We start from the raw sequence: 23893 nt of genomic DNA on the forward strand, positions 1-23893 counted from the left end.
GGCTCAAATGTCGCCAAATTATTGCCCCTCTGCTGCAGAGAGACAAACTACACACTTTCTTCGCCGGCCGCTAAAGTCTAGCGCATCTCAGAATCTCCGAGGGTCCCCCATCGACGCAAAACGGAGCCAAACGAGGGACGCCCCTCCATTCCACATTCCACTGCCAAAACTGCCCACCAACACTCACACAGACATGCCGTGGGCACCCACGCCCTCCAGGCTCTAGGTCTCCAATTGCCCAGTGGGAGCCAGTGGGAGGGGGGCCTCTGAGAGAACGCCTCGAGGAGGATGCAGAAGCCTGGAACCCCGGTTCCCGTGGGTTGCAATGGCCAATCTCCAAACCGCCCAAAGAACCGGTTTCCCATCCAGGGCAAGGATATGCGCTGCCTTGGCCTCGCCCTGGGGCCCTGCCTGCACTGCCGTCACCATCAAGTCTTCTCGCTACTGCGCCGTGGCCCCCCCCCCCAACCCTCTCGAACAATGCTCATCCCGGCTTCCGGGATCCCTGCTCCACCTCAGCGGGGAGGGGCGGCATTTCAGTCATGCCCGCCGCCTCACCTTTCAAAGCAAGCATGCTTCTTCTCCTTGATTTGGGGGACTTGGATCCGAACTTGATCTGACCTTGCCTATCTCGCCTTACCTTGACCTGCAATTGTTGACGACGACGGACTACGGCTACGTTGCTGACAACGACAAACAACATTTCCTATCGTTTGTCGTTGCTGTAAACTGCATCAAAACTCCTTGTATCATGGGCAGGGCCAACTTCATCATCCCACTCTCCGACAACCTGCATGAAGTATGAACAAGATATCAGAAGGTGCCCGTGAATGGGAGACATTCAAGTGCGTACACCTCTCTCTCTTTCCGAGCTTTGGCTCAAGCCTCGGAGCACGACGCCTCTGGCTATTCAACAACTGACAAACTCGACTTTCTAGATATGATTCTTTCCACATTCCCAATGCTGTGTTCAACAGTCCCGACCGACCGATCCCCTTCTCATCCATCTCATCGTCTCCGGATACTGGCCTCACTTCCTTTGCGCAGCTAGGTGCCTTGCGACTAAACGCATCGCGCGCCTTGATTTCGCTATTCGATCGTCAGCATCAATACATCGTCGCCGAGGCTACTCGGTCAATGCCCCTGGCCCCGAATACCAAGTACACGAGGCAAAACCATCTTTGGCTTTGCGGAACAGCCATTCCTCGCGACTTTGGAATCTGCGAGCATGTTTTGGTCGGAGCGACTTACGCGGCCCCCAGCAGCCTCTATCCGACAGCCCACGTCACTGACGAGAACGAACTTCCTGTGTCTGTAGTCCCGGATCTTGCTGCTGACCGGCGATTTTGTAATCGTCCTTACATTGATGCAGCGCCATACAACCGCTTTTACGCGGGTGTTCCCATCCGGTCTCCCAAAGGAATCAACATTGGGGTATACTGCATCTTTTCTGATAAACCGAGGAATGGTCTCGATACCGAGGAATTGCAATTCATGCGCGAAATTTCCCACACAGTAATGGAATACCTCGACGCTAGAAGAGTAAATGAGAGCTACCGCCGAAGCGAGCGCATGGTGCAAGGATTGGGAAACTTCATCGAAGGTAGAGACGACCCAGTGCCGACTGCGAGAACCACGCCTCGAGCGTCTTTGAACGGATTTGAGCCCCCAGGCTGGCGGTATCACTGCCCGATGCGGATCCGCCGTCACCAAGATCTTCCGAGTCCCCTGAACCCGTCCGCCCGGGCATCAATCCGATCAGAGTAGACTCGAATGATTCATCAACCAAGGTCGAATCGAGCGACTCCGTTGAGACGACTGCCACGACTGCGACAGTCGCCACCACTACCTCGAGCACGGCGCCCCCTGACCCGCATTTGACAGAAACCATCAAGATCTTTTCGAGGGCCGCCAATGTGATCAGGAAATCCCTCGAAGTAGACGGCGCCTTATTCCTGGATGCGAGCATCGGCTCCTTTGGTGGCCTTGTGACCGGTCCACGGAGGGCCAGTGAAGTAGCAGACCACACATTTTCCAGCAGCGAGGACAGTCTTTCTGAGAAGTCCGAAGACGCCAACGACAAATGGTGCAAGAGCTTTGGAAGGTCGTCGACGATGGACGACATTGCCAATGGCGCCAGTGCACCACAGCTCGGCCGTCTAACGTTGCGCGAAAAGTTCCTCAGGAAATTGCTTCGTCGATACCCCAACGGCAAGGTTTTCAGCTTCGATGAGACGGGTCAGTGGTTGTCCGCCGACTACGAAAGCGATGATGCCGACATCACCCCCACTGAAGAACACGATCTCCCGGCCGCACGTCCTGAACAAAAAGCAGCACATTCGTACTTCACGAGGCGGAACGAGGCCAAGACCATCATCGACATCTTCCCAGGCGCGAGGAGTGTAGCTGTAGTACCGCTGTGGGATCCTTCAAAAGAACGATGCTTTGCCGGAGGTTTTGTGTGGAGCAAGAGCGCAACTCGGATATTGACGCCGGCGGCAGACCTGCCTTTCTTACGAGCATTCGGGATGGTCACCATGTCTGAGGTCATTAGATTGGATGCAGTTCTGGCAGAGAAGGCAAAGACAGACATTTTGGGTTCTCTCAGCCACGAGCTTCGGTCGCCGCTCCATGGCGTGGTCGCTGCTGCAGAACTTCTTCACGATACACAGTTGGATGCTTTCCAGGTCGACGTGATTCACACCATTGAGATTTCGGGCAAAACTCTTCTCGACACAATTGACCATGTAAGTTTATCATGGCGCTTTTTAAGCCTAAGTTGACGTGCTGACTCGGTATAGTTACTCGACTATAGCAAGGTCAACACGTACCTGCGAGCTTCCAAGTCTCAGCGGAAGAATAACGGCCCAGGGCGTGGGCTGCGACAAGAAGCATCGGCATCGATCGAATCTGGTATGATGAGCTTGGTTTCCGACGTCCACCTTGACTTGCTTGTAGAAGAGGTCATTGAAAGTGTATTCATCGGCTACAGCTTCCACCACATGGTTGCCAACTCTCTGGCACGCCACGGCTCATCTTCAGGCCCTCCAACACCGGCGCAAGAGAAGCTGGATGCCATTGCGACATCCGATGGGCTGGGTCACAGGCGGAAACCCTCTGACGCGCCTGCTGCCACTATGAAGGACGTCAAGATTCTGGTCGACATCGATCCGAATTGCGCGTGGGTAGTCCACACGAATCCGGGCGCCATTCGTCGGATAGTCATGAATCTGTTTGGAAATGCCCTCAAGTACACATCCAAGGGATTCATCAAAGTCCACCTCAGGCAAGAGGAGGTCGTACACAAGACATCTCGGTCGGCATCGATGGTTGTGCTCACCGTCACTGATTCGGGCAAAGGTATCACCGAAGAGTTCTTGCACAACAAGCTCTTTACACCGTTCTCCCAGGAAGACGCACTCGCACCGGGTACTGGTTTGGGGCTCAGCCTTGTCAGACAGATTGTGGCAGGCCTCGGTGGCACAATCAGTGTGGAGAGTCAGGTCGGCCATGGAACGAGCATCACGGTATCGATGCCACTGGTGCTGTCTCGCAAAGCGAGCAGCAGGGGACGCAAGTTTTCTGCCGACCTGAATGCCCTGGCCGGAACGCGACTCTCGGTGTGCGGGTTCAGCAGAGGACTTGGAGATTCGGACGAGCTTCGCGCCGGTGGACTGGATCTTCCTGTGGAAAGCTTGCCATTCAAGTGGATGGATCTTAAGCTCAACGAGGACAGCCGAACTGCGTCCAAGACGGATTTGATGGTTTGCAGTGAAGAGGCGTTTAGACGTCTCGGTCTGTCAGAAACTGGAGGTGTTGATACCCCGCTGGTCGTAGTCTGTGGCAATGCCGAATCTGCCCAGAAATTGGCTACTTCCTACAGACGCTCCCTTCGCCACGAAGCTGTTATGGAGTTCATAGCGCAGCCGTGAGTCCTCTTCTTCTCTTTGAAGATCTCAACGCTAACTGTGATTCAGTACTGGCCCCAGAAAGGTTGCAAAGGCTCTTGCTTGCGCACTTGATCGCTGGAAGCAAAGACAGCCTGCGAAGACGATATCCGTTAGTCCCGTGTCGGATGCCTTCCCAGGGCCTGCTCCATCGCCACGCGCTCTGAAGTCGGACGCTCTATTGACGAGACCGCGAGCGCAATCCGAGTCGGTCAAAGTGGTACGAGTGGCCTCACCGGCTACCGAGATCGTATCTCAGTCACCTGGAGATAGCTGGATTGCCAACACTAACGACTCTAACTTTACTTTAACGCTCCCCTTCCGCCCGGCCGCGTCAGCAGCGGCGCCGGCTACCTCGACAGCTTCAGCTAGAGGTAACATGAACTCGAGCGTCAGCCCGTCTCCTGGAACCGTTAAGTCACCGCTAGAATTTCTTTTGGTGGACGATAATCCGATAAATCTCAAGGTTTGTCTACCTCCTGGGGACGATGCTAGCACGTTCAGAGGCTAATGGTATCAGATTCTATCGGCATACATGAGGAGGCTGCAAAAACGACATGCCACTGCTTCCAACGGCCTTGAGGCCCTGCAGACATATACGTCTCACCCGCAGAGGTTTTGCTGTATTCTCATAGGTATGAGTCGACTTAACGGACGACAGACAACAGCCGTGACTAACAATACACAGATATAACGATGCCTGTAATGGACGGGCTCGAAGCTACACGGCGCATCAGGAAATTTGAACGGGCGCACAACCTCCCACCCGTGACGGTTATTGCCATCACGAGTTTGGGATCGACCGGCGCTCGACAGGAGGGTTTTGCGAGCGGAATGGATTTATTCTTGACACGACCAGTGACCATGACCGAATTGGTCAAAATATTGAAACAGAGGAAACTCGTGGACGAGGCGGCGGAAAAAGAGGTCCTATCTTAAATGTGGAAAGAGGACCTCGGGCGTTGTAGACGGGCGTGACTTGCGCATTGGGGCAGTAGTATCGCTGTTGCATGGGTTTTTCTTTCTCTCGTTGTTTGGTCAAAGTTACGCAAGGCGTTTGGAAGGTACACGATCTGATGGATTGGTCCTGCATAGGACCTAGAAGCGCTCCAAAAAGGGGGACACCTTTTTCACGGCCATTGGTACGAACAAGTTTGACGAGGGTTATGGCGCCGTTGGGGGGTATTATAGTTGACGGATGGTACCGAGATAGTACAGGAATGCTCGGTGCGCAGGTAGTCGAAATGAACAGACGGCTAAATGCAGTCGGTATGAACATTCTAAATGTTGTCCGATCTTATGAGCCGTGAGCATTTCCAGTGTGTCGGGCGGCTCCGGGTGGACGACATCGCAGGATCGCATTCGTGCGCAGTGGCGTACTCTCGACTCTGGACATATTCGACAACCCACAGTAAAGCATCGTTCTGGATAAAATGACGATCAAAATGACGATCAAATAGCGCCAAGTTTCTTGATCTGAGAAGCGAAGGATTGATGTGACAAGATCTAGAATGGATTCTTCGAATATTCCTACAGGCCTGGCGTCTCTGTGGCATTGGCTAGGACCTGTCAGTCATCGGGAGGTGCCGATGGCTTTTTTCTGACAGCTGCCTGTTTAATTATGAGAATAATTACTTGGGCGGAAAGGAGAGATAAGAATAGGAACAGGGGGCTCTGAGCGTTGGTGATGTGGACGTGCGGGACCTCGGCTTTTGCCCGGCATGTTTTGGGTCTTTGGGTTTTATCAATTTGGATGCGATTCATTTCATTGTGATATGTTCGGATAGGGTGTTTCAACGATTTGGAACGCTTCATTACTATACGGAGTGATCAGGAGAGGAATGAAGGCATCAAGCGATTGTTGAAGGGAACAAAACTTGAGAAAGGGCGTGGTATGAGTACGTCGCTTCAGAGAGAAGGAACAGTTTCAATCGGCGTTCAAGAATCAACAAACTCGAATGCGACACAAGAATCGGGCCGACAATTTCAAGAAGCCTTTTCCAATGCTCCAGTCTGCCATATTCGTCGCAGTTCGCACCTCATCAATGGCAAAGGGGAAGAGCGAGAGTCCACTGATAAGGCTTCACTCGCCCGGGACACGGGTTGACCCCTACGCGTCCACGTTGGGTCTTCTTCTGTTATCTTTGGTGGGTGTGGTCAGGGGCGCATAACGAACGGTCACTCCGAGGTGCAGAGATAAGTATCCGCGGGTTCTTGTGCGAGTCTGCATTCTGTAGTAATTGCAGGCAGTGGTTCGTTGTGGGTGTACGGAGGCTGACTAGTCAGCCCACCTCTGACGATCTTGTTTCTTTGCTCTCTTGCGACGTCCATCACCAGGTTTTTCGCGATGTTTGCTGTTCGTTGCTGCGTTCATTCACGACCAACACTCCCTTCCGAATCCCATATTTCCGCTTCCGAGAAGAGCCGTCTCTTATCAGAGAGACGAGTGGATTCGGGATCCAGTTCTCCACTACGATTGTATGTGTCAGCGGAGAGAGGGAAGGGGGGCTTGTGGGCTGTGGCCGAGCCCAATCTTGCGGGGTTGGATTTCCACGTCGAGGAGCATTGCCGGTGTAGACATCGTGAGGAAATCAAGGTGAGCTTCTTTTGGGTCAGAAGGACAGCAGCTTGCGTTTCGGTAGGTAGGACGACATTGGAACACCGGAGCCATGGCAATCTAAACCATGTGCCCGGGTAGGCCGACCTGCGTTGTCCAGAAAGGGCATCGTTCTATTGCCGGGGGAGGTGTCGATTCAAAGGCATGGTTCGACAGCCAGCAGATAAGATTTTGGGGGTATTGAAGAGACGACGAAACGAAAGCCAACGCGGTAAGGGTCGTGATAGGACGAGATAGTGAGTGGCACGACACCCTCTCCCCATCTCCTCACTGCTGGTGTCCTTCTGCGGACGCGAAATGCATACAAGTAAGCACCGCTATACCACGTGAGCACGTCTATCTCCAGCGCGCTCCCTCAGCCCGAGCATCCATTCAACGCCGCCAAGCCCGTTTCCCCAAAGCGATCGACCCTTTTGTTCTGTTGCAGCGAGTGTTCCATTGCAGCCAACGCTTTCAAATGGGCTACCCAAGAAGGAGGGGGGAAAGATGCATGATAGGGTGGGTAATGACATCACGGGCTACACGAGTTGGAGAAACAAGCCTTTTTGGCGAGGTGACCATTCTCCTTGCCTTGTGGTTTACCGCGCTGTAGGCTGTAGTTTCCCTGTAACCGATCAATTCCTGGGGAAAGATGGACTGCTTGGAACGTGGGAAGATGGGGTTTCGACACTTCTGGAGGACGCCAACACCGCGGTCCCGATAGGAGGAGTGTTTAACCCCCTTTATGCTTCTCCGAGTTACCCGAGATCTGGTCACGATGGTCCTTCGTGAGCAAACAGCATTCGGTTATCTTCATCTTCATAATGAAGTCAACGAAGGGCTCACTGGTACTGCCAGGCCGTAGATAGAGATGACGAAGTCACTGATACACAGAGTCTACACACCGCGGTTAAACATGATTCAGCATCCTAGCCATCAGGCAAGGCGAGACTACCAGAAACGGGTGTGTCCTGGTGCTGTCTGGGTTAACGTCCCGATACGCACGAACCAACGAACCAAGCGGCGCCCTGAAGTGGTGGTGCCCGTCTGATGGTTGTAGTTGTGGTTGTGGTGGTGGTGGTGGCTTGACACGCACACAATTACCACGCCCCAGGGACGCTGAACTGGCCTGTCATCGTAATCAATCATCAAAGGCCGCCCCAAGCTGCCAGTCTGCCAAAAGATAATCGCGGTCCCGGAGGTGGGTGGTCCTCTGGTCCAGGTTCTCCCTCCTCGAGACTCGTTACCGGCTGGCTGCACCCAAAACCGCCCCCGTCTGTCGAGGCGCCACAATCGGATTTCCCACTTTAGATGGTGGATACGTAGATAAAGGCGATCACTTTGAGTGAAGCATTATTTCATGCCATTGACAGATTGGTCAAGCCAGTCGTTCATGAGTTGTCGAAGACTCTAAGCGTTCCTTAGCCATTGACAAGACGTATTCGCGAATTTCAATACACCAAATAGCCCAGACAACTCGGCTTCAGCCCAAGAGGCTTGGGAAAGCTGAGAGATCCACTGATCGTGAGCTGTGCATCTCGGCCAGTTTCCACTTTCTCTCCTCACTTCCGTCAGGTCCTTGCGGGGCGTGGGGGAGAAAAGAGGAGGCACCCGAGGCGGACAACTCGTTCGTCCTCTCTTTCAGACTCTCTCACTCGGCTTTCCTACTGGCAGCCTGGCAATTGTCAAATAGAAGAGGAGCAAAAGATTAGCGCATCGTCTTGAACGAGAGAGCTCCATGCCCAAGGCCGGGGTCCCCCCTCCCCCCTTCTATCCTACCAGTGCCCACCCCCCGGCCGCAGCCAGGCCCTCCCGTCCGTTTCTTGTCGCATTGGACGTAGCCGCGCTTCTGTGTCATTTGAATGTGTGTGTGACTCGCCCCGTCCCCGTAGATGGTACTGGGCCGGGCCTGGCTTGCTTCAAGCTTGACTGCCGGATAGACTAGTTCTAGTCTGTACCCTGGACCGAGACCACTCTTCTTGCGTGTGTTGAACGTGGTTTAGTTCTAGTCCCGTACGAAGAAGCTGATGGAGACAATTGGGAGAGAAAGTCTGGGCTACTAAAGAATGGCTTAGTCCCCTTTTTCTTACCACACACCTCGGTTCCCATGTAACGCACGCGGTCTTTTTCTCTTCACTGCCAAAAAGACGCGGTCCCCTTACCCTTTCTTCGTGGAGTGCGTGTGTGTCTGTGCCAACACTTTCAACATTTTCATTACGTCCATTTAATACTCCTGCTCCTCAATTGCCGCATCTCCATATCCCTCCCCCGCAAACTCGTCCGTCTACCCCGTCCTCCCCGGCGAGAAACGTTACCGAGCGAGGCTGTCCGAATCCGGGGTTCTACAACGACCAACCAACAAAGAATTGAGTCATCTACATACTCAAATCGACGTCTTACCGGTTCGATTGGATCGGCAGCTATCCGTGGACTGACACCACACGATATCCTCAACGACAACACTCAGAACCTCGCAATCACCACCGACTACAAACCGCAAACATGGAAGCGCCTCCCCGCGTCTCCGCCGACCAGGCCCTCGCTAGGCTGGGCTACAAGGCCGAGCTCCCGCGCAACCTGTCCATGATGTCCATCCTCGGCCTCTCCTTCGCCATCATGGCCGTCCCCTTCGGCCTCAGCACCACAATGTACATCACCCTGACCAACGGCCAGGCCGTCACCGTCCTCTGGGGCTGGGTCCTCGTCTCCATCATCTCCCTCTGCATCGCCGCCTCCCTCGCCGAGATCTGCGCCGTCTACCCGACCGCCGGCGGCGTCTACTACTGGTCCGCCATGCTCGCGCCCGCCGGCTGGGCGCCGCTCGTCAGCTTCGTCGACGGATGGCTTACCCTCGTCGGCAACTGGACTGTTACACTAAGTATCAACTTCAGCGGTGCGCAGTTGATTCTCAGCGCGATTAGTGTTTTCAACGAGGACTTTGTCGCGAATACGTGGCAGACTGTGCTTTGCTTCTGGGCTGTCATGTTGGTTTGCGCCGGAGTAAATGCATTTGGATCGCGGTACCTGGATCTGATCAATAAGGTGGGTTTGGCATGCTTTGAGAAATCAGGATTGGAATGAGAGCACTGACGAACATTTTCACAGGTCTGCATCTACTGGACTGGTGCTTCCGTTCTCATCATCATGATCACTATCCTGGTCATGGCCCCCAGCAAGAGATCTGCCGAGTTTGTCTTCACCCACTACGACGCCTCTGCAAGTGGATGGGCTCCCGGCTGGTCATTCTTCGTCGGTCTGCTCCAAGGTATGCTCGCCAATCACCCTACACTCACGAATACAGCCCAATTGACACCTCTACTAGCCGCCTACACCCTCACCGGCTACGGTATGGTCGCCTCCATGTGCGAAGAAGTCCAGAACCCCGAACGCGAAGTCCCCCGCGCCATCGTCCTCTCCGTCGCCGCCGCCGGCGTCACCGGTGTCATCTACCTCATCCCCATCCTCTTCGTCCTCCCCGACGTCACCATGCTCCTCGAGGTCGCAAACTCCCAGCCCATCGGCCTCCTCTTCAAGACCGTCACCGGCTCCGCCGCTGGCGGCTTCGGCCTCCTCTTCCTCATCCTCGGCATCCTCATGTTCGCCGGCATCGGTGCCCTGACCGCCGCCTCCCGCTGCACTTACGCCTTCGCCCGCGACGGCGCCATCCCCGGCTACAAGCTCTGGAGCCGCGTCAACCACAAGCTCGACATGCCCCTCTGGGCCCTCGGTCTGTCTACGGGTGTCGACATGATCCTCGGCTGCATCTACTTCGGCTCCAGCGCAGCTTTCAACTCCTTCACTGGCGTCGCTACCATTTGCCTGTCCACCAGCTACGGCGTGCCCGTCCTCGTGAACCTGATCCAGCGCCGCCGCGCCGTCGCCAACTCGCCCTACCCGCTCGGCAAGTTCGGCACCGCCATCAACTGCATCTGCATCGTCTGGATCTGCTTCGCCGTCATCATCTTCTGCATGCCCGTCAGCTTGCCCGTCGACGCCTCGACCATGAACTACGCCTCTGTTGTCTTTGCCGGCTTCGCCTTCATTGCCATCACGTGGTACTTTGCCTACGCGAGAAAGAACTTCCACGGACCCCCGGTCGCCAAGGAGGAGTTCCAGCCTGGGCCAGAGGGCACGCTGGAGGGAAAGATCCCGGGAAACGTTGACTCGGAGACAACGGCGAGTACGGAAAAGAAATGATCTTTTTTTGGCTTTCTTTGTTTTCAGATTTGAGTAGACGCTGATTGGTTTGTGGGATCAGTTGCGTGTACGTAGAAGTTGATTTGCCTTTTGTTATGATACCAATTTGGGGTGGCTCTCACACATCCTGACAATCATTCATCCATTGAAAATTCTTCATCCTATGTCGCCTCCATTAAGTCGTCTCTGAAGATGTGAGCGTGGCACTTGGTTGAACTATGACTTATGAGTCTACGCAATTATGCTTCTGATGTGACCAATGTGAACCCCTTCGAGCATGTAATTAAACTGGACAGGGCTCTTCGCGTCAAGAGACTTTTGACAAATTTTCGATCCGCATGGTTCGGCACATCGCAAATCCCGTCCTCATGATCCACCATCATCACTAAATCATTCGTCGCGCAGCCTTCGTATCGTCGAGAGAGACTGGCTCGGGCCTTTCCTAAGAGAAATCTGTCTATCAAGGCCCGTATACAAGTAAGCTGGCTGATATAACAGAAAAGTTCACACCCCGTGACCTAGATATGCGTGATTATATCAGAGGGACCATTCCTGTCAACACGACTTCAGAACGCTGGCCATCTTTGTGATGTGATAAAGAGCTCTGAAAGCTGCTTAGTCCAATCATTCGGTGTTACGCCCGCCACATCTGGGACATTTGAAAGCCTTCTATTAAAGCCCCGAGCTTTCCGTCGATAGCATAGCCTTCGGCCTCTAGCCTCCTACATTCGACGTAAAGGATGGTCAAGGGCAGTGAGAAACACTCGATGAATTCTCCTTCTTCCAAGCGCGGCTTGGGGTTGCGATTTTCCTCTGCTTGCATGTTTATATCAACATGGACCATGACAGAGCAGGAACTAGATAAAGTCAATGTATGAAGGCCAGCTGAAGGCAGGGATTGAGCGTGACACACTTGGAGAAACCAGGGGCTTGGGAAATGTTAGTGCTAGATGTCTTCAACGTAGATCAATTTGCAAACTGGCCACTTACCGCCGAAAAGCTTTGGGCGGTTCCCATACGAATCCGGCTTGATGATCCCGACGTAGCCTGTCTCTTCTGCGAGTTCGCGGATCGCGCACTGTTCCACGGTTTCGCCTTTGTCAAGCAGTCCAGCGGGAAATTCGATGCAGATTTTGCCCACAGCCGGGCGGAACTGTCGCTGGAGCAGAAGCTCTGGGCCAGTTTCTTTCTTTAACACGGCAACAATATGGACTGCGTCGACTGAGCTGCCTGCCGCGCGTGTCTTCCTCTCTACTCCTTCCCAGACGCGGTCTTTACCATCCATGTCTCTGTACTTAATTCTAAACGTCCGGTCAGGTCCAACTACAGTATAGTTTCGTATGAGATCCTCATCGGAGGGGGAACCGACTTGACCAACGTCATCCATTTGGCATCTCCAATCTCCTGCGTGTTCCATCACGCATTAGCCATGCTTGTTGGATCAACATGCCAATTCAACTTCTTGCAACTTACCAGTGGCTCGGATGAAACCACATGAGGCTTCGTTTTGTTCTCCATATTGAGCACGTAATTAATTTGACGTATGAAAATCCAGATTGGCTGAAGGTTCCGATGTTGTCTCTTTTCCTATTCACGCTGCTGAAGGACTATGGAGGGGTAAAAGTTGGTGGGGTGGAGGGGCAAAAAGTGCGGGGTTGCATCTTCAGTCACAGCAACGAGACGCGTTTAATGGACTTTGACCTACGGGCGCGAATTGTTGGAGTTCGAGAGGCTGGAGTTCTTCAATTATATCTCTGTTTGGTTTCATTTAAAGCTTTGGTCACAGCACCGTCTTTCCCAGACCTATTGGCTCTAATCATAATGGAACATCAGTCCTCCGGGCGCCATCGGAAAGGATTGTTCTCTTGAAGATGCCACACATAGCCCTGAGCCGCAAGACTCAAGACACGGTATTCATCTTCGCCCATCTCGCTGCACTCAGCCCCAGACAGACCTGTCAAAGCCACGACGTTAAGCGGCGCAAGACCCTGCTCTCCTCGCTGCTTCGGGTCGGTCTTGCGCCGCAACATATCCAATGTCTCCTCCCACGTACCCTGAACCATCTCAACAGAGCTCAGGCTGAAGTCTAACTCTCTATCTCCAAGAAGAACGCTCAAGTGGTGAGAGCTGAGACGCACGTTCGAAAGTGTAAGCCAGCGAAGGTTCGGCCATGGTTGCGTTCGGACAAACCAGCCGAAATGCCACGGTTTTTGCGGTCCGATTTCGATTGTGTCTGCGTCGTGGCTGAACTCCTCCAAGTCGATCGAAATGCGCTCTAGACTGTCCGTCATGGTAAGAACAGTGAGAAGCTTCCCACAGCCTTCAAATTCAGCCGCGTCGTGAAATTTCGGCCAGGTGACCTGGGGTCTACTGGAAGGGCCGTCGCTGAGCATGTATTTGCTAGTGAATTCGAAGCACCGGAGCCGTTCAGTCACCGAAGTGTACTCGTCTATTGTCGGCTCATCCTCCACCGTCTCAAAAGCATCCCAGAAGTGCATCGGGGTGACTCGCACAGCAAATCGTGTCAGGAAAACGCCAGTAGCTCCGAGAATTCCCGGAATGAATCCGAACGGCCGTCGAGCGCTCATGAGGTCATCTTCAAGTCGAGCAACCGCTGTCGCTACGCGCTCCCATCGGTGAGGAGTTATGAGGAACTGGTAAAGTTCGTCGTCATTGACGAGGGCGTCTCCTTCGGGCGGAGTCCACTGCGATTCAAACGAATCGCTCATCTCCAGTCTCGTCGCGTTCGGCATTCGCTTTATTGCGAATGATACAGTATCGGAAAAGCTGTGCCACCTGTCGTCGTGAAGGTGCTTTTGCTCGGCCTCAAGACGCGCGTATTTATCGTATGCTTTCCCAAGGAGTCCTTCGTGAAATGCATTCGAAAGCTCCTCATCCCAAGGCTGATTGTTCGTGAGCCGATCCAAAAGATCGAATATCGCCTGAAGCTTCTCTTTTGCTCCGTCAGACAGCATGTCCTTACGCGTCATCCCATGCCAGAGTTCCCGCCGGAACAAGTTCTGGAGCTCGTGCTTCGCCAGGAGAATGAAATTCTCTTGTGCGTATGCCGCGAGTCCATCGTAGAAGCCCAGCGGGATGCGGATGCAGCGCACGCCTCGTCCGATGGTCGCATGCCGGGAAATTGCATTCAGACGATCAAGGGATTTTCGTGTGATGTGTACCGTAATGGTAGGAACCAAGTAAGGGGATGCTGCTTCGCAGAGACGGCGGCAAGTCAGGCGAAGGGACTGGAGAGTTTCGATGTCTACTTTTCGCCTCTTGTGTGGCTGCGCCCAGGTGAAATCGTTTTCCTGTGCCGAGGCGGTGTCGACGTGAGAACAGATATGATCCAGGAGCTCGAAGGGCAAGTTAAGAAGCCTGCTGTCCGTCGGGTTGAGAATGCCGTGAACGTGTGCTCGAAGGGCGAACCCATGTTCGATTAGATCCGAGTAAGGGCCGAGCTCGTTTGTATTTGCCTTCTTTCGTGCTTTCCAGTCCTCCAGGCTTAGTTCTGGGTGGTGGTTGATGATTTTCTTGAAGGTCGGATCGACCTCTATCAACCGCCGGTAAATTGCAGTGAGCTCTTGGCTTGTGTCATTTTTCGTCTCTTCCCTCTCTGTTCTATTGATGGCTGCGGAAACATTTCGTATATCAAACGTGAATGGCGCCATTCCCAGGCATTCTACGTTGCCTATGTTGCCTACGTTGCCTGCGGAAATTTGCTCCTTGCCTTTGAAAGAGCGTAACGCGGGATAGACTAAGTACCCGGTGTCAAGGTTTCCGTGTTTGGGATCTAGTCTCGACAAGTTGGATGTCTTTTTAGTTGTGAATAAGGAACGGCAATCTGAGTCTGGGCAAGGCGGGACCATGTCACGTCTTTGACGCGTGACGTCACGTGCATTTACTATTACTGTGCCATTTTGTGAGCAAGGTTCTCGCCAGCAAGCGATATAATGACCTCCAGAAGTCGGACCTCAAAACCCAGACTACCGAAGATGATGAATGCAAGATAAGTGGGCGATGAGAGTCGCTTTCACGTCTGCGTTGAGCATAATCGAAAACCAGTTGCAAACTTCCAAATCCAACCCGAGCATAATAAAGAACCTCCTCCAGCTACGATTAGATTGTACACAGCAAACTCAGTTGAGACCACCAACCCTGGTAACAATGATCGATCAGGGAACATCCCGCAAAAGGGAAGTCCATGCGCACGGCACAGGGAACTCCAAGAAATCACAGAGCCGCGAAGACATGCGCGCCTACAAGCTCCACGACTCCTACCGGGGAGTATCTGCGGATGAAGTCTCGAAATAATCGGCTGTATTGCAGCGATGGATCAAGGAGCTTCAGAACGCAAGCCCTGCATTGGGACGTACGCCGATGCTTGTCGAGTGCCGCGGGAGAGTGAGGACAAGCGACGTCCGGCTCCGGCTCCATCTCCGACGCTGTCGCCAACGCCTCTGCAAGCTCGTTACCAAATAGTCAACTTCTTCATCGAAACCTTCACTGCTTGATTTGCCGGCCGAAGTCCTCGACCAAATTATTCCCGAGCTTCGCAATCCTGAGGAAGGACCAAATTGGCACCAAAAACTTGGACGTCGACATTCATCCTCAACCAAGGCTATCAAGAATTTGCGCCTGAGATGTCGCTTCTTGAACGAAAGTGTGTCGCCTCTGCTTGCGCCTGTTATCGTGGTAGAGGATACGATGGAATCAGTCGATCGGCTCTCCAAGTTTGCCGAACATCCCCTACTCAGGAAAGAGATCAGACGTATCCATATCAACTTTGTCTTTTACTCACCCACGTTGGCACGCGACATATAGTTATATGCTGCCGCTTGTTGGAAGGACCTGGCACAAGTCATGAGTGATGCCAGTGACTATAGGGGAATAGGCGTCCCCGGATCTGAACCACAAGACGATTGGAGTCGAGCATGTCCATTCGCAGCGCGCAAATTGGCCCAAATTTGCGCCGGCTGTCAGCGTATCGCGCCTTCAGACACATGTGGAGTCAAGTTTATGGCGATGCTTGATCATGAACCGCTTCTCGTGAAGTGCTTTGCGGAGCATTAAGAGCGTGTCTTCGAACAACAAAACCGCGATCACTTCGAGTGGGCCATGGCTATTGTGGCGGCTCTGAGGAAGTTCGAAACCCTCTCCGAAATTGTTATAACCGACGGATTTTCGCAACCAACTGCTGCATCACTTGCCTCCTCTCCGTCAAACAAACGCCCGCTACACGACATTGCCAGCGAGGAATCTATTTCCCGCTTAATGGCCCATCCTACTATATCGATGTCGGATATGAACGAAGAAGATCTATGTGCCACCGCAAAAATGGCAGGTCTAGTGTTGGATCTTCTGAGGTCTTTGGATGTTCATGTAATCCAACCTGAGTACCTCCATGTCAACTTCATCCCGCAACCTACGTACGAAAGCTTCCTTCACAGTTTCCAGCTCACAGATGGCATCCCGCCGTTCAACAAACTGATGCAGAATGTTCGGGCCCTGGCAATCACTATTCCAGAGGAAAGTAACATCATGGACGAACAAGGGCGCTGGCGAGGTGAGGGGTTTGAAGAGGTGGAGGATTCACTCAGGAGGTTTTTCGATTATCTCACTGATGCTCCAAATCTTGAAGATCTCTTCCTCGCAGGTTCAGGAGTCGAGCTACCGGGTGACGACGACGCTTCTCAGACGGAACGATTCCTACCCACATGGCATGTAAGCAATATCATCCAGCCTAAAGCCTGGCCGGACCTCCGAAAATTCTCCATTGAGGACATTTGGATCGAGCCTGAGACCTTGCGTGGTTACATCGGAAATAGGGCGTCACGCCTTAGTCTGTCCTACGTCTTGGGAAGAAGGATCGACGGCAGCACGCTGAAGATGTTGCGAAAAATGGCAAGGAAGGGGCGACTGAATGTCTCAAGCCTAGGGGCTGATGGCTTCGAGATTAAGTTGTAATAGATAATGCCCGCGGCGGAGAGACCTGGCTCAGCCAGAAGCCACATCGAGGTTATGTCCTTTAGGCTTCGGGGGCACAAGACGTACGACATCTGCCATGGAATCGGGGACGTTACTGCACTGGCATAGGCCCATGAAGCTACATCTGCGGATCGTCAATGAGGGCGCTCAACATTTTGTGCCGGGCTGTTCTGTCTGTATTATTAGATTTTAGTCTCTTCGTCGACTGTTTCGCTGGTCTATGTAGTTCCAGCACCTTTTTCTTGTGTTGCGGGCAACACCGTCGTTGTAATATCATTCTCTTCGTACATGTATTATGCTCAAAATTCCATGCTTTACATTAGGATTGAGGTATACGTAGGTAGCCAAGGCAAAAAGATGTGATGAGCAACTAGCAAAGAAATGGGGAAATATTTGCTGCGTCACATTCAAATTACCATTCAATTGAACTTATTCGGCACTTCCCCTCCCCATCCTCACCCGCCTTATCCATACACTCACTTCAGCAAACACTTGTCACACGCCTCCTAATCATAATTACTTGTGAGCTCAACACGTTGATGAGCGCCCACCGTAATTTGAGAAGGTAAGAAATGGCATGGCTCTAAATGTCACAGCTCAGCCTTGGGCAATTCGATTTGCTTCAGAAATCCGTCCTTAGGGAACCGGTGTATCTTGCTAGTGAGTTCGATCCGTCAACGATCGACACATCATGTAAGTCAGATGGGGAGATTCGAAGACAAGACTTGGCAGTCTTTGATTTTAATACACTGATTTGGCAAAAGTATTTACAGAGAAGGTAGCAGAAGAAGGCAAGGGCTTCTCGATATCCCGATTCTCAACCTCTCCATCCCTGAATCTCGTCAAGAGTGAGGACATACTCGCTCCCGTAGATCTATGAGTTCAGATGTTAGTACCACTGGCCTAGCACGGCGCAGACGGGGGTTTGCAATGCTACTTACCTTCTTCAAGTCATCGACACTGTTCCATTCGGTGTTGTTGATGAAGCCATCACTCCAGACGCAGAAGTACAGCCAGTGGGCCTCGTACGCTTGGAGAAGATCGGGGAAGGGAGCGCTGCCGACTTCGGTAGCTGCGATGAGCTTTTTGTCCTGGCCGAGCGTGATAAGGTCGTTATATTGAGTCGTCATGGGCTGCGGTCACGTCAATAAGGGATTCTGCATAATGAGAGGGAATGAAAATAAGCTTACGCCGTGGCCTTGAGCGTAGACATCCGCGCTGAGAACGTCGACGGTATCATCACCGGGGTACCAATCCGCAGCAACCGAGTTCCAGATCCAGACGAGGTTGTTCAGCTCATGGTGGTTGGTGAGACGGTCGTACACCAGAGCCCAGAGCTTCTTGCACGCCTCGGGGCCCTTAGCTCCCCACCAGAACCACGCACCCTCGGCCTCGTGAAGCGGGCGCCAGAGAACGGGAACTCCGGCATCCTGGAGCTTCTTGAGCTGGACGGCGATGGCGTCGATGTCGCGGATAATGAGGGTGTAGTTGGCGTTGGTGGTGTCAGCAAGGGCAGTTGAGACATCAAAGTCGGTGGCGCGAGTGTAGAAACCGCTCCACCACTTGTTCTCCTCGGTGTCGTACAGGCCGGTAGGCGCGTTCCAGTGCCAGAGTACGGAGACAATACCACCGCGCTCGTGGTGGGTGATGGCCTCCTCGACGGCGGTTCCGACAGTTCCGCGCTCGACGCGGCTCGGGGAGTAGTCCATCAGGTCGACGCTGACGAGGGCCGGTGACTTGCCGATGGTCTCGTTGACCCAGTTCGCGTAGTTGAGTTCCTGCTGACCGGAGAGGATGTTCTTGCCGTAGATGGAGCGGAGGTAGGTGTACAGGGCGTTGGCATCAGCGTTGGCCTTCGTGTTGACGAGAGCCGTGTTGACATTGTGAGGTCCGCGGGCTTCGGTGGGCGTGAGGGTGATGGAGTCGATAAGGTACCATCCCCAGTGCGTTACGATGTCGAGCGTGTTGTTGCCCTCGTTGAGCAGCACCTGACCGGCGGAGACGTTGGCCCAAGTCTCGGTCGCGGCCAAGAGCACCTCGCTAGCGGCACCGCCATTGAGGATGACATTCGTGCGCTTCTCGCCGTAGATACCGGCGTATCTAATGTTGAGGTCGAATAGCTTTTGACCTTCGCCCTGGCAGTCCAAGTTGATGGTGAACTTGTCGGTGGCATCCTCGAAGCCGGTTACGTAGCCGGTACCTGTGAGACACAAAAGTCAATAAACGATGCGATCAGTGTTAAAGGATAACTGTGCCATACCTGTGAAGCCAGCTTGCTCTGTCGCGACAGTGGTTCCGTTGAGAACTCCATTTTCGGCCTCGTAGACCTTAGCTCCGGTGCTGCCGATGCAGTTCTGCGAATACGCGCCAGCGGCAAACGCGAGGACGGCACGGAGTGAAAGCGCCGTGTATCTCGCCATGTTTTCACGGAAGATCAACGCGGGGATGTTACAAGAAAAGGAAGAGAATCGAAAAGATCGGCTGAAACGGCATCGTCTCGAAGAATCAGAGGAATGGCTCCGCCGGTGGGATATCTATGTCTATTATAAACGACAATCGGGCGGCTCTCCTTCCATCCCAAATTGTCCCCCTCATTGTGTCAATCTCGCCGTATGCCATAGGGGGCTCATTGGGGAAGGGTATGGCGATCATTAAGATTCCAGGGGTGACGGAGGTTAATTTTGCGTCTCCACAATCCATCCCGTCTCTCTTGATTGAGCGTGTTTGCCGGAGCCTCAGGGCCATCGAACCGGGATGACGGAAGGGGGCTTGGCCTTCATGAATTTGAAGACGGAGTGTGATGCTCCGTGTGCTGCAAAAAGGGGAGCCTCCCCTACGACTCGGCACTTGCATGGCTCAGATGCCGGATGACAGAAGACACGTCCATTTACAGAGCCATGCCGCACGAATTGGGGCATCAATCCACGCAGAGTGGTCTCTGTTTCCTTCCTCTCGCACCTTCACCGTCCGAAGTGTCTTTTGGGCACAATTCACCGGCTGTTCATCCGAACTTGACAGTTCCTTATTCATGATGGGGCCCTGTCGATCACACAACCGATGGTCCGCCGCCAAGCGTTTTACATAAACATGGTTTGGCCTGATTCCACGATCCACTTCGGCCTCACTTAGATTCGAAAACTTTGGTGCCCTGAGTTTAGGGTCTCGACAAAATCGTGCCCCGTCTACATGATCCCACTGACGAACCCGCCGCTTCAACAACCAGCAGTTGTTTACAACTGCCCGGCTAGCTCAATGGGTAGAGCGTGAGACTCTTAATCTCAAGGTTGTGGGTTCGACCCGTAAGCTTCATTCCACGATCATCAGCCTCAATACAACCACTAACAATCACCAGCCACGTCGGGCTCAATTCCCGTCAGCGATTGACATTATTTTTTGGCCTTTCCGTCAGTGGTTCAAGTAGCCAAAGGCTCGCATCCTGGGTACCCTTTTGGTCGCAAACTTTAGAGTCTTGAATGTCGCTCTGCTTCTAGTGAATTTAGTTGCTCGTCTCGCCTAGATTATGAGTCTTACTTGAAACATTTCAGCCCCCTTTATGTTCAAAGCCAATTGCCGAGTTCAAACCTTCGTACGCTTTCGCACCTCAACCTCGGCCCCGAAATTCGGTTGTACGATCATTTTGTTGATTTGATTTGGTGGCCTCTCCGTCGTCTTACCAGCACTACCCTTCAGGTGGATGTCATAGTTCATCAACAACTCAATAAATATGCACTTGATCACATAGACGGCGAAGAAGCGTCCTGGGCATGCGTGCGGGCCATGGCCAAAGTTGAAGGCATCAGGTCCAGTTGTCGCAGCTTGGTGCTTCATCTCACGACCTGGTTGATCTCGCAGACGTGCAAAACGGAAACCGTCGAATTCGCTTGGCGGCGCGTTGCCGGTCTCGGCGTTGTACTCTGGGCTGAAGGTCTTCGTTGTAGTAGAGTTACTGGGAGTGTGTAAGCCTGACGCCAGTTTCAGGAATCTCCTAGGCTCTGGCATTGAAGCCTCAAGGCTCGCGACTTACTATACAGCCCACAAGGGGAAGGAGATGGCTGCTCCAGCTGGCAGCTTCATGCCATTCGAAAAGGTCTGATCTTTGCGAAGCCTTCTGGATGTACCGGCTTTTCAGTAAGGTCAGTTTTGAACTTGGGTTGATAGTAGAAGGGGGGCAACCTACCAAAGCTCAATGGACTTGTGCGCTGACTCTCCTTGATGAAGCTGTCGAGCTTCTTCAACTTGCCCATAGAAGACTTTGACAGAAACACTTGCCCATTTTCGTCTTCCTCTACACCATCTTCCTTGATGACTTCTACGATCTCCTCACGAAGAGGCTCGATGTATTCGGGGCGGCCGAGCAAATCGTGGAGAGCCTGGGAAAAGTTAGAGCTCCAACTTTGGACCAGTCAGCACGTAATCCAAGTTCATACCAAGGTGGTGGTGCCGGAAGTTGTGTGGATGGCAGCAAATGAAAGCAACATCTGGTTGGTCCCCATTGTCTCTGGAGTCTTCTCTTTGGCAGTTAGATACTTCATCATCCACGATACGAAAGCCCCAGGAGCTCCTGGTTTCGCCGGCTTCTCTTCAGGCAAGCTCTCACTTCGGAGAACTTCCTTCACCAAAGGTCGCATCTGCTCATTTGCTTTTTGAAGCGCTCGGCGCGTATGGCGCACCTCAGGAAGAAACGGGAGGACAAAAGACCTGATCCACGGGTTCCATCGGAGGGCAGCCATACGACTTTTGCCCACGTCAGTAGCGAAGGTGATCGAAGCCCGGATCCAGTCCTCCTCGCGACTCAAGGGCATGCCAACGAAGACCCGGCCACTCATCAACCCAATCATGCGGAGAACCAGATGGTAGCTGTTGAGAGTTTTCCACTCTCCCGAATCTCCAATCAGCTGATTCAAGCCGAACTTGGCTTCCTCCTGAATTGGCCGGAGAACACCAGACATATTCCTCGTCAAGTCGATTCGTACGGCCTCGATCACTTCCCATCGACTCTCGCCGACGTGAGTGTAACGGCCAAGGAAGATGTCGTAAATCTCTGCAGCGAAGGACATCTCAGAGTCTGGTGCTTGAATAACCTCTTGGTATAGGTTCATTGGAAGCATGACCCGTGGGGGGTCGCTTGGGACCACGAACGCCGTGTCTGGATACTGTCATTTGGGTCTCGGTTAATTGATGCTTCAGTAGGAAGTATAGGAAACCTAACATAATCACCTTTTGATAGCCATCGATAATAGCGGAGGATAGGCTCTGTTCATTAGGAGATCCAACGAGTGGAAGCCCGTAATTCGGCTTTATCTTCTTGCGCAGTCGATCCACTGCAACGATCACAGCCGCGAGAGCGACTGGTGCCCATAGTAGCCACAACATATTACCGATGCTCTAAAACGGAATACACTGATGATGGAGATCGACGAGATTGATAAATATCCAAAGTTCAACTTGCGGAGCAGTCGGATCTTTGTACTCTGTGCGACCCCAGCTGAACCCTGAACGTCGCACTCTGTCGCACAGTCTGAACGGACTACGGATTCCACGAACGCCATCTCCGCACTCCTCACGTGTCTTCGAGGCCCTTTAGTACTCTCGTTTTCGCAAGCCTTAGCGGTGACGTGCAATCAGGGAGTAAAAATTCGCCGACGGAGGCGGAGGAAAGCTTACTGAAGGACCCTGCCACGCTGCCACCTAGGATCCTTCGCGTACGAAATGCTGACCGTATTCGGCAGATCGTATCAGCGCTAGAGCCACTAGGGTGCTGCGAGGGCGTAAGCAAGCTATTCCTCGCCTACAAGGAAAAAGGAAACATAACGGTAGGTAATGGAACCTTTTGACAGTCGAATCATATTTCAATTGAAGATAAGCTGCTGACATACGCGTTCTGTGTTTCATGGGATTTCCTCGTCAAGCTAGCGGTCACATGGCCGGCTGCTGGGCTGCATATAACTCGTCGATTTGGCTGGTAGGATGCCCGCTAAGGTGCTGACACCTGCAAGGATCGTCTTCTAGCTCGTGTGACAATCAACCTGGCGAGAAAGAATTGGTCGGCGCCGTTGAGAGGAATGGACGGATCATGGGACGCTTGCTGGCAAAATTCTGACATCAGTTATCACTTCGGACACATTTGTATCGAACGACAATCGTGATATTGAACCATCGTGAGATAGAGCTAAGATTACGAACCCTCTAGTGACCGACAATCCTTTTGCAACTTCCCTCTCGCCTAATTTTTCTTGGCATCTGCTGTTAGTGAATGAGTGAGCCTACCACCAAATTACTAACAGCCGAAAACTCTTCACCTCCCCTTGCCGGAGCCCGCATCCGCGATGGCCTCACAGCCGCCGTCGGGCACCGGACTGATGTCGGCCGACCAAGCCGACCCCGAACCAGGCTCCGGGACACCTCCGGAGCCGAACCCCACCTCAAGAGCTAAGCGACGCCGCGACGCCGAGGCACAGCCGACCCGGCCCAGCCTAACGGGAAGCCAGCTTGATGCCACCACCGACGCCCCTACCTCGGCCGAGGGGCCCGCAGCCTCTACCGCATCTGCTCCGAGCGGATCTGCCACAGGGTCCGTCTTGACAGCCCTTGCAGAAGAAGCTAGACAGTACGAGGCACGGAAAGACGTCTTTCTGACCATTGCACGGTCCGTCGACAGCGTTGTCGCCAGCTTTGACGGTTCTAGAAAGCAGATCGCGAAAGAAGCCACTGCCTATGTCATTCAAACCCTCAAGAGACTGATCAATCACGAGACAAGCCCAATAGCGGCCCGGAGTTGGGCGGCTGTCGTCGCACCGATGGCGGGCAACACCACTGCGGCGACCCGGAGCGGCCAGAGCTGCCAGAGCTCTGCCCGCCCGAAGGCCACACTCCCCGCCGAGGATCAGCCGCAGGCGCAGCCGAAGGAGGACCTCCGCATCTTTGCCCGCGTCCCGGAAGAAAGCTTAGCGGCCGCTCGGAAGATCGCACCGTTCGCCGTACGACAGATCGTCTGTAAGGCCGTTGGCCTGGGGCTAGCGGACCTTCCCCACGTCTACCATATCAGCACAGGTTACTCTCTGAAGCCGCGAAACAAGCAAATACAGGAAAGACTACTTACAAGTAAGGCAAAGCTGGCGGAATGCCTCGGCGCCCACCAAGTCGAGACGCCTATCAAGTGGCACAC

General features: G+C 53.3%; 7 protein-coding genes and 1 non-coding gene across 8 annotated transcripts; 4 read left to right on the plus strand and 4 right to left on the minus strand.

Annotated features, from left to right (window-relative positions):
* Window positions 1-801: 801 nt before the first annotated feature.
* On the plus strand, window positions 802-4886 carry BDZ83DRAFT_721267 (hsp90-like protein; the record flags this gene model as incomplete). The annotated part of the gene is made up of 7 exons (XM_060512373.1): window positions 802-845; window positions 939-1679; window positions 1715-2747; window positions 2802-3928; window positions 3978-4413; window positions 4468-4582; window positions 4636-4886. The coding sequence occupies 7 exons, from the start codon at window positions 802-804 to the stop codon at window positions 4884-4886; spliced, it is 3747 nt and encodes a 1248-aa protein (XP_060362737.1).
* A 3666-nt stretch (window positions 4887-8552) lies between these two features.
* BDZ83DRAFT_628543 (amino acid permease) lies at window positions 8553-10902 on the plus strand. The gene is made up of 2 exons (XM_060508710.1): window positions 8553-9585; window positions 9649-10902. Exons 1-2 carry the CDS (start codon window positions 9046-9048, stop codon window positions 10738-10740), a joined length of 1632 nt encoding a protein of 543 aa, XP_060362738.1. The 5' UTR covers window positions 8553-9045; the 3' UTR covers window positions 10741-10902.
* Window positions 10903-10968: 66 nt separating this feature from the next.
* BDZ83DRAFT_628545 (ADP-ribose pyrophosphatase) lies at window positions 10969-12368 on the minus strand. Its single transcript, XM_060508711.1, has 5 exons — window positions 12214-12368; window positions 12110-12144; window positions 11731-12041; window positions 11654-11669; window positions 10969-11597 (listed from the first exon to the last, which is right to left on the minus strand). Exons 1-5 carry the CDS (start codon window positions 12256-12258, stop codon window positions 11375-11377), a joined length of 630 nt encoding a protein of 209 aa, XP_060362739.1. The 5' UTR covers window positions 12259-12368; the 3' UTR covers window positions 10969-11374.
* Window positions 12369-12470: 102 nt separating this feature from the next.
* BDZ83DRAFT_628548 (uncharacterized protein) lies at window positions 12471-14578 on the minus strand. The gene has a single exon (XM_060508712.1). The coding sequence runs from the start codon at window positions 14409-14411 to the stop codon at window positions 12570-12572; it is 1842 nt and encodes a 613-aa protein (XP_060362740.1). The 5' UTR covers window positions 14412-14578; the 3' UTR covers window positions 12471-12569.
* A 1157-nt stretch (window positions 14579-15735) lies between these two features.
* On the plus strand, window positions 15736-16777 carry BDZ83DRAFT_415858 (uncharacterized protein). Its single transcript, XM_060502945.1, has one exon. It carries the CDS (start codon window positions 15859-15861, stop codon window positions 16705-16707), a length of 849 nt encoding a protein of 282 aa, XP_060362741.1. The 5' UTR covers window positions 15736-15858; the 3' UTR covers window positions 16708-16777.
* A 768-nt stretch (window positions 16778-17545) lies between these two features.
* BDZ83DRAFT_754225 (family 26 glycosyl hydrolase) lies at window positions 17546-19148 on the minus strand (the record flags this gene model as incomplete). Its single annotated transcript, XM_060514451.1, has 4 exons — window positions 17546-17602; window positions 17670-17861; window positions 17919-18928; window positions 18989-19148. The coding sequence occupies 4 exons, from the start codon at window positions 19146-19148 to the stop codon at window positions 17546-17548; spliced, it is 1419 nt and encodes a 472-aa protein (XP_060362742.1).
* Window positions 19149-19970: 822 nt separating this feature from the next.
* Window positions 19971-20035, plus strand: BDZ83DRAFT_t196. The gene has a single exon. It is a non-coding gene; the product is annotated as a tRNA-Lys (tRNA).
* Window positions 20036-20304: 269 nt separating this feature from the next.
* BDZ83DRAFT_582594 (cytochrome P450) lies at window positions 20305-22101 on the minus strand (the record flags this gene model as incomplete). The annotated part of the gene is made up of 5 exons (XM_060505567.1): window positions 20305-20674; window positions 20753-20849; window positions 20906-21098; window positions 21156-21881; window positions 21946-22101. 5 exons carry the CDS (start codon window positions 22099-22101, stop codon window positions 20305-20307), a joined length of 1542 nt encoding a protein of 513 aa, XP_060362743.1.
* Between the last annotated feature and the right edge of the window lie 1792 nt (window positions 22102-23893).

Source organism: Colletotrichum acutatum (genome assembly GCF_030867785.1).
Source record: "Colletotrichum acutatum strain CBS 112980 chromosome Unknown BDZ83scaffold_76, whole genome shotgun sequence".
NCBI lineage: Eukaryota > Fungi > Ascomycota > Sordariomycetes > Glomerellales > Glomerellaceae > Colletotrichum > Colletotrichum acutatum.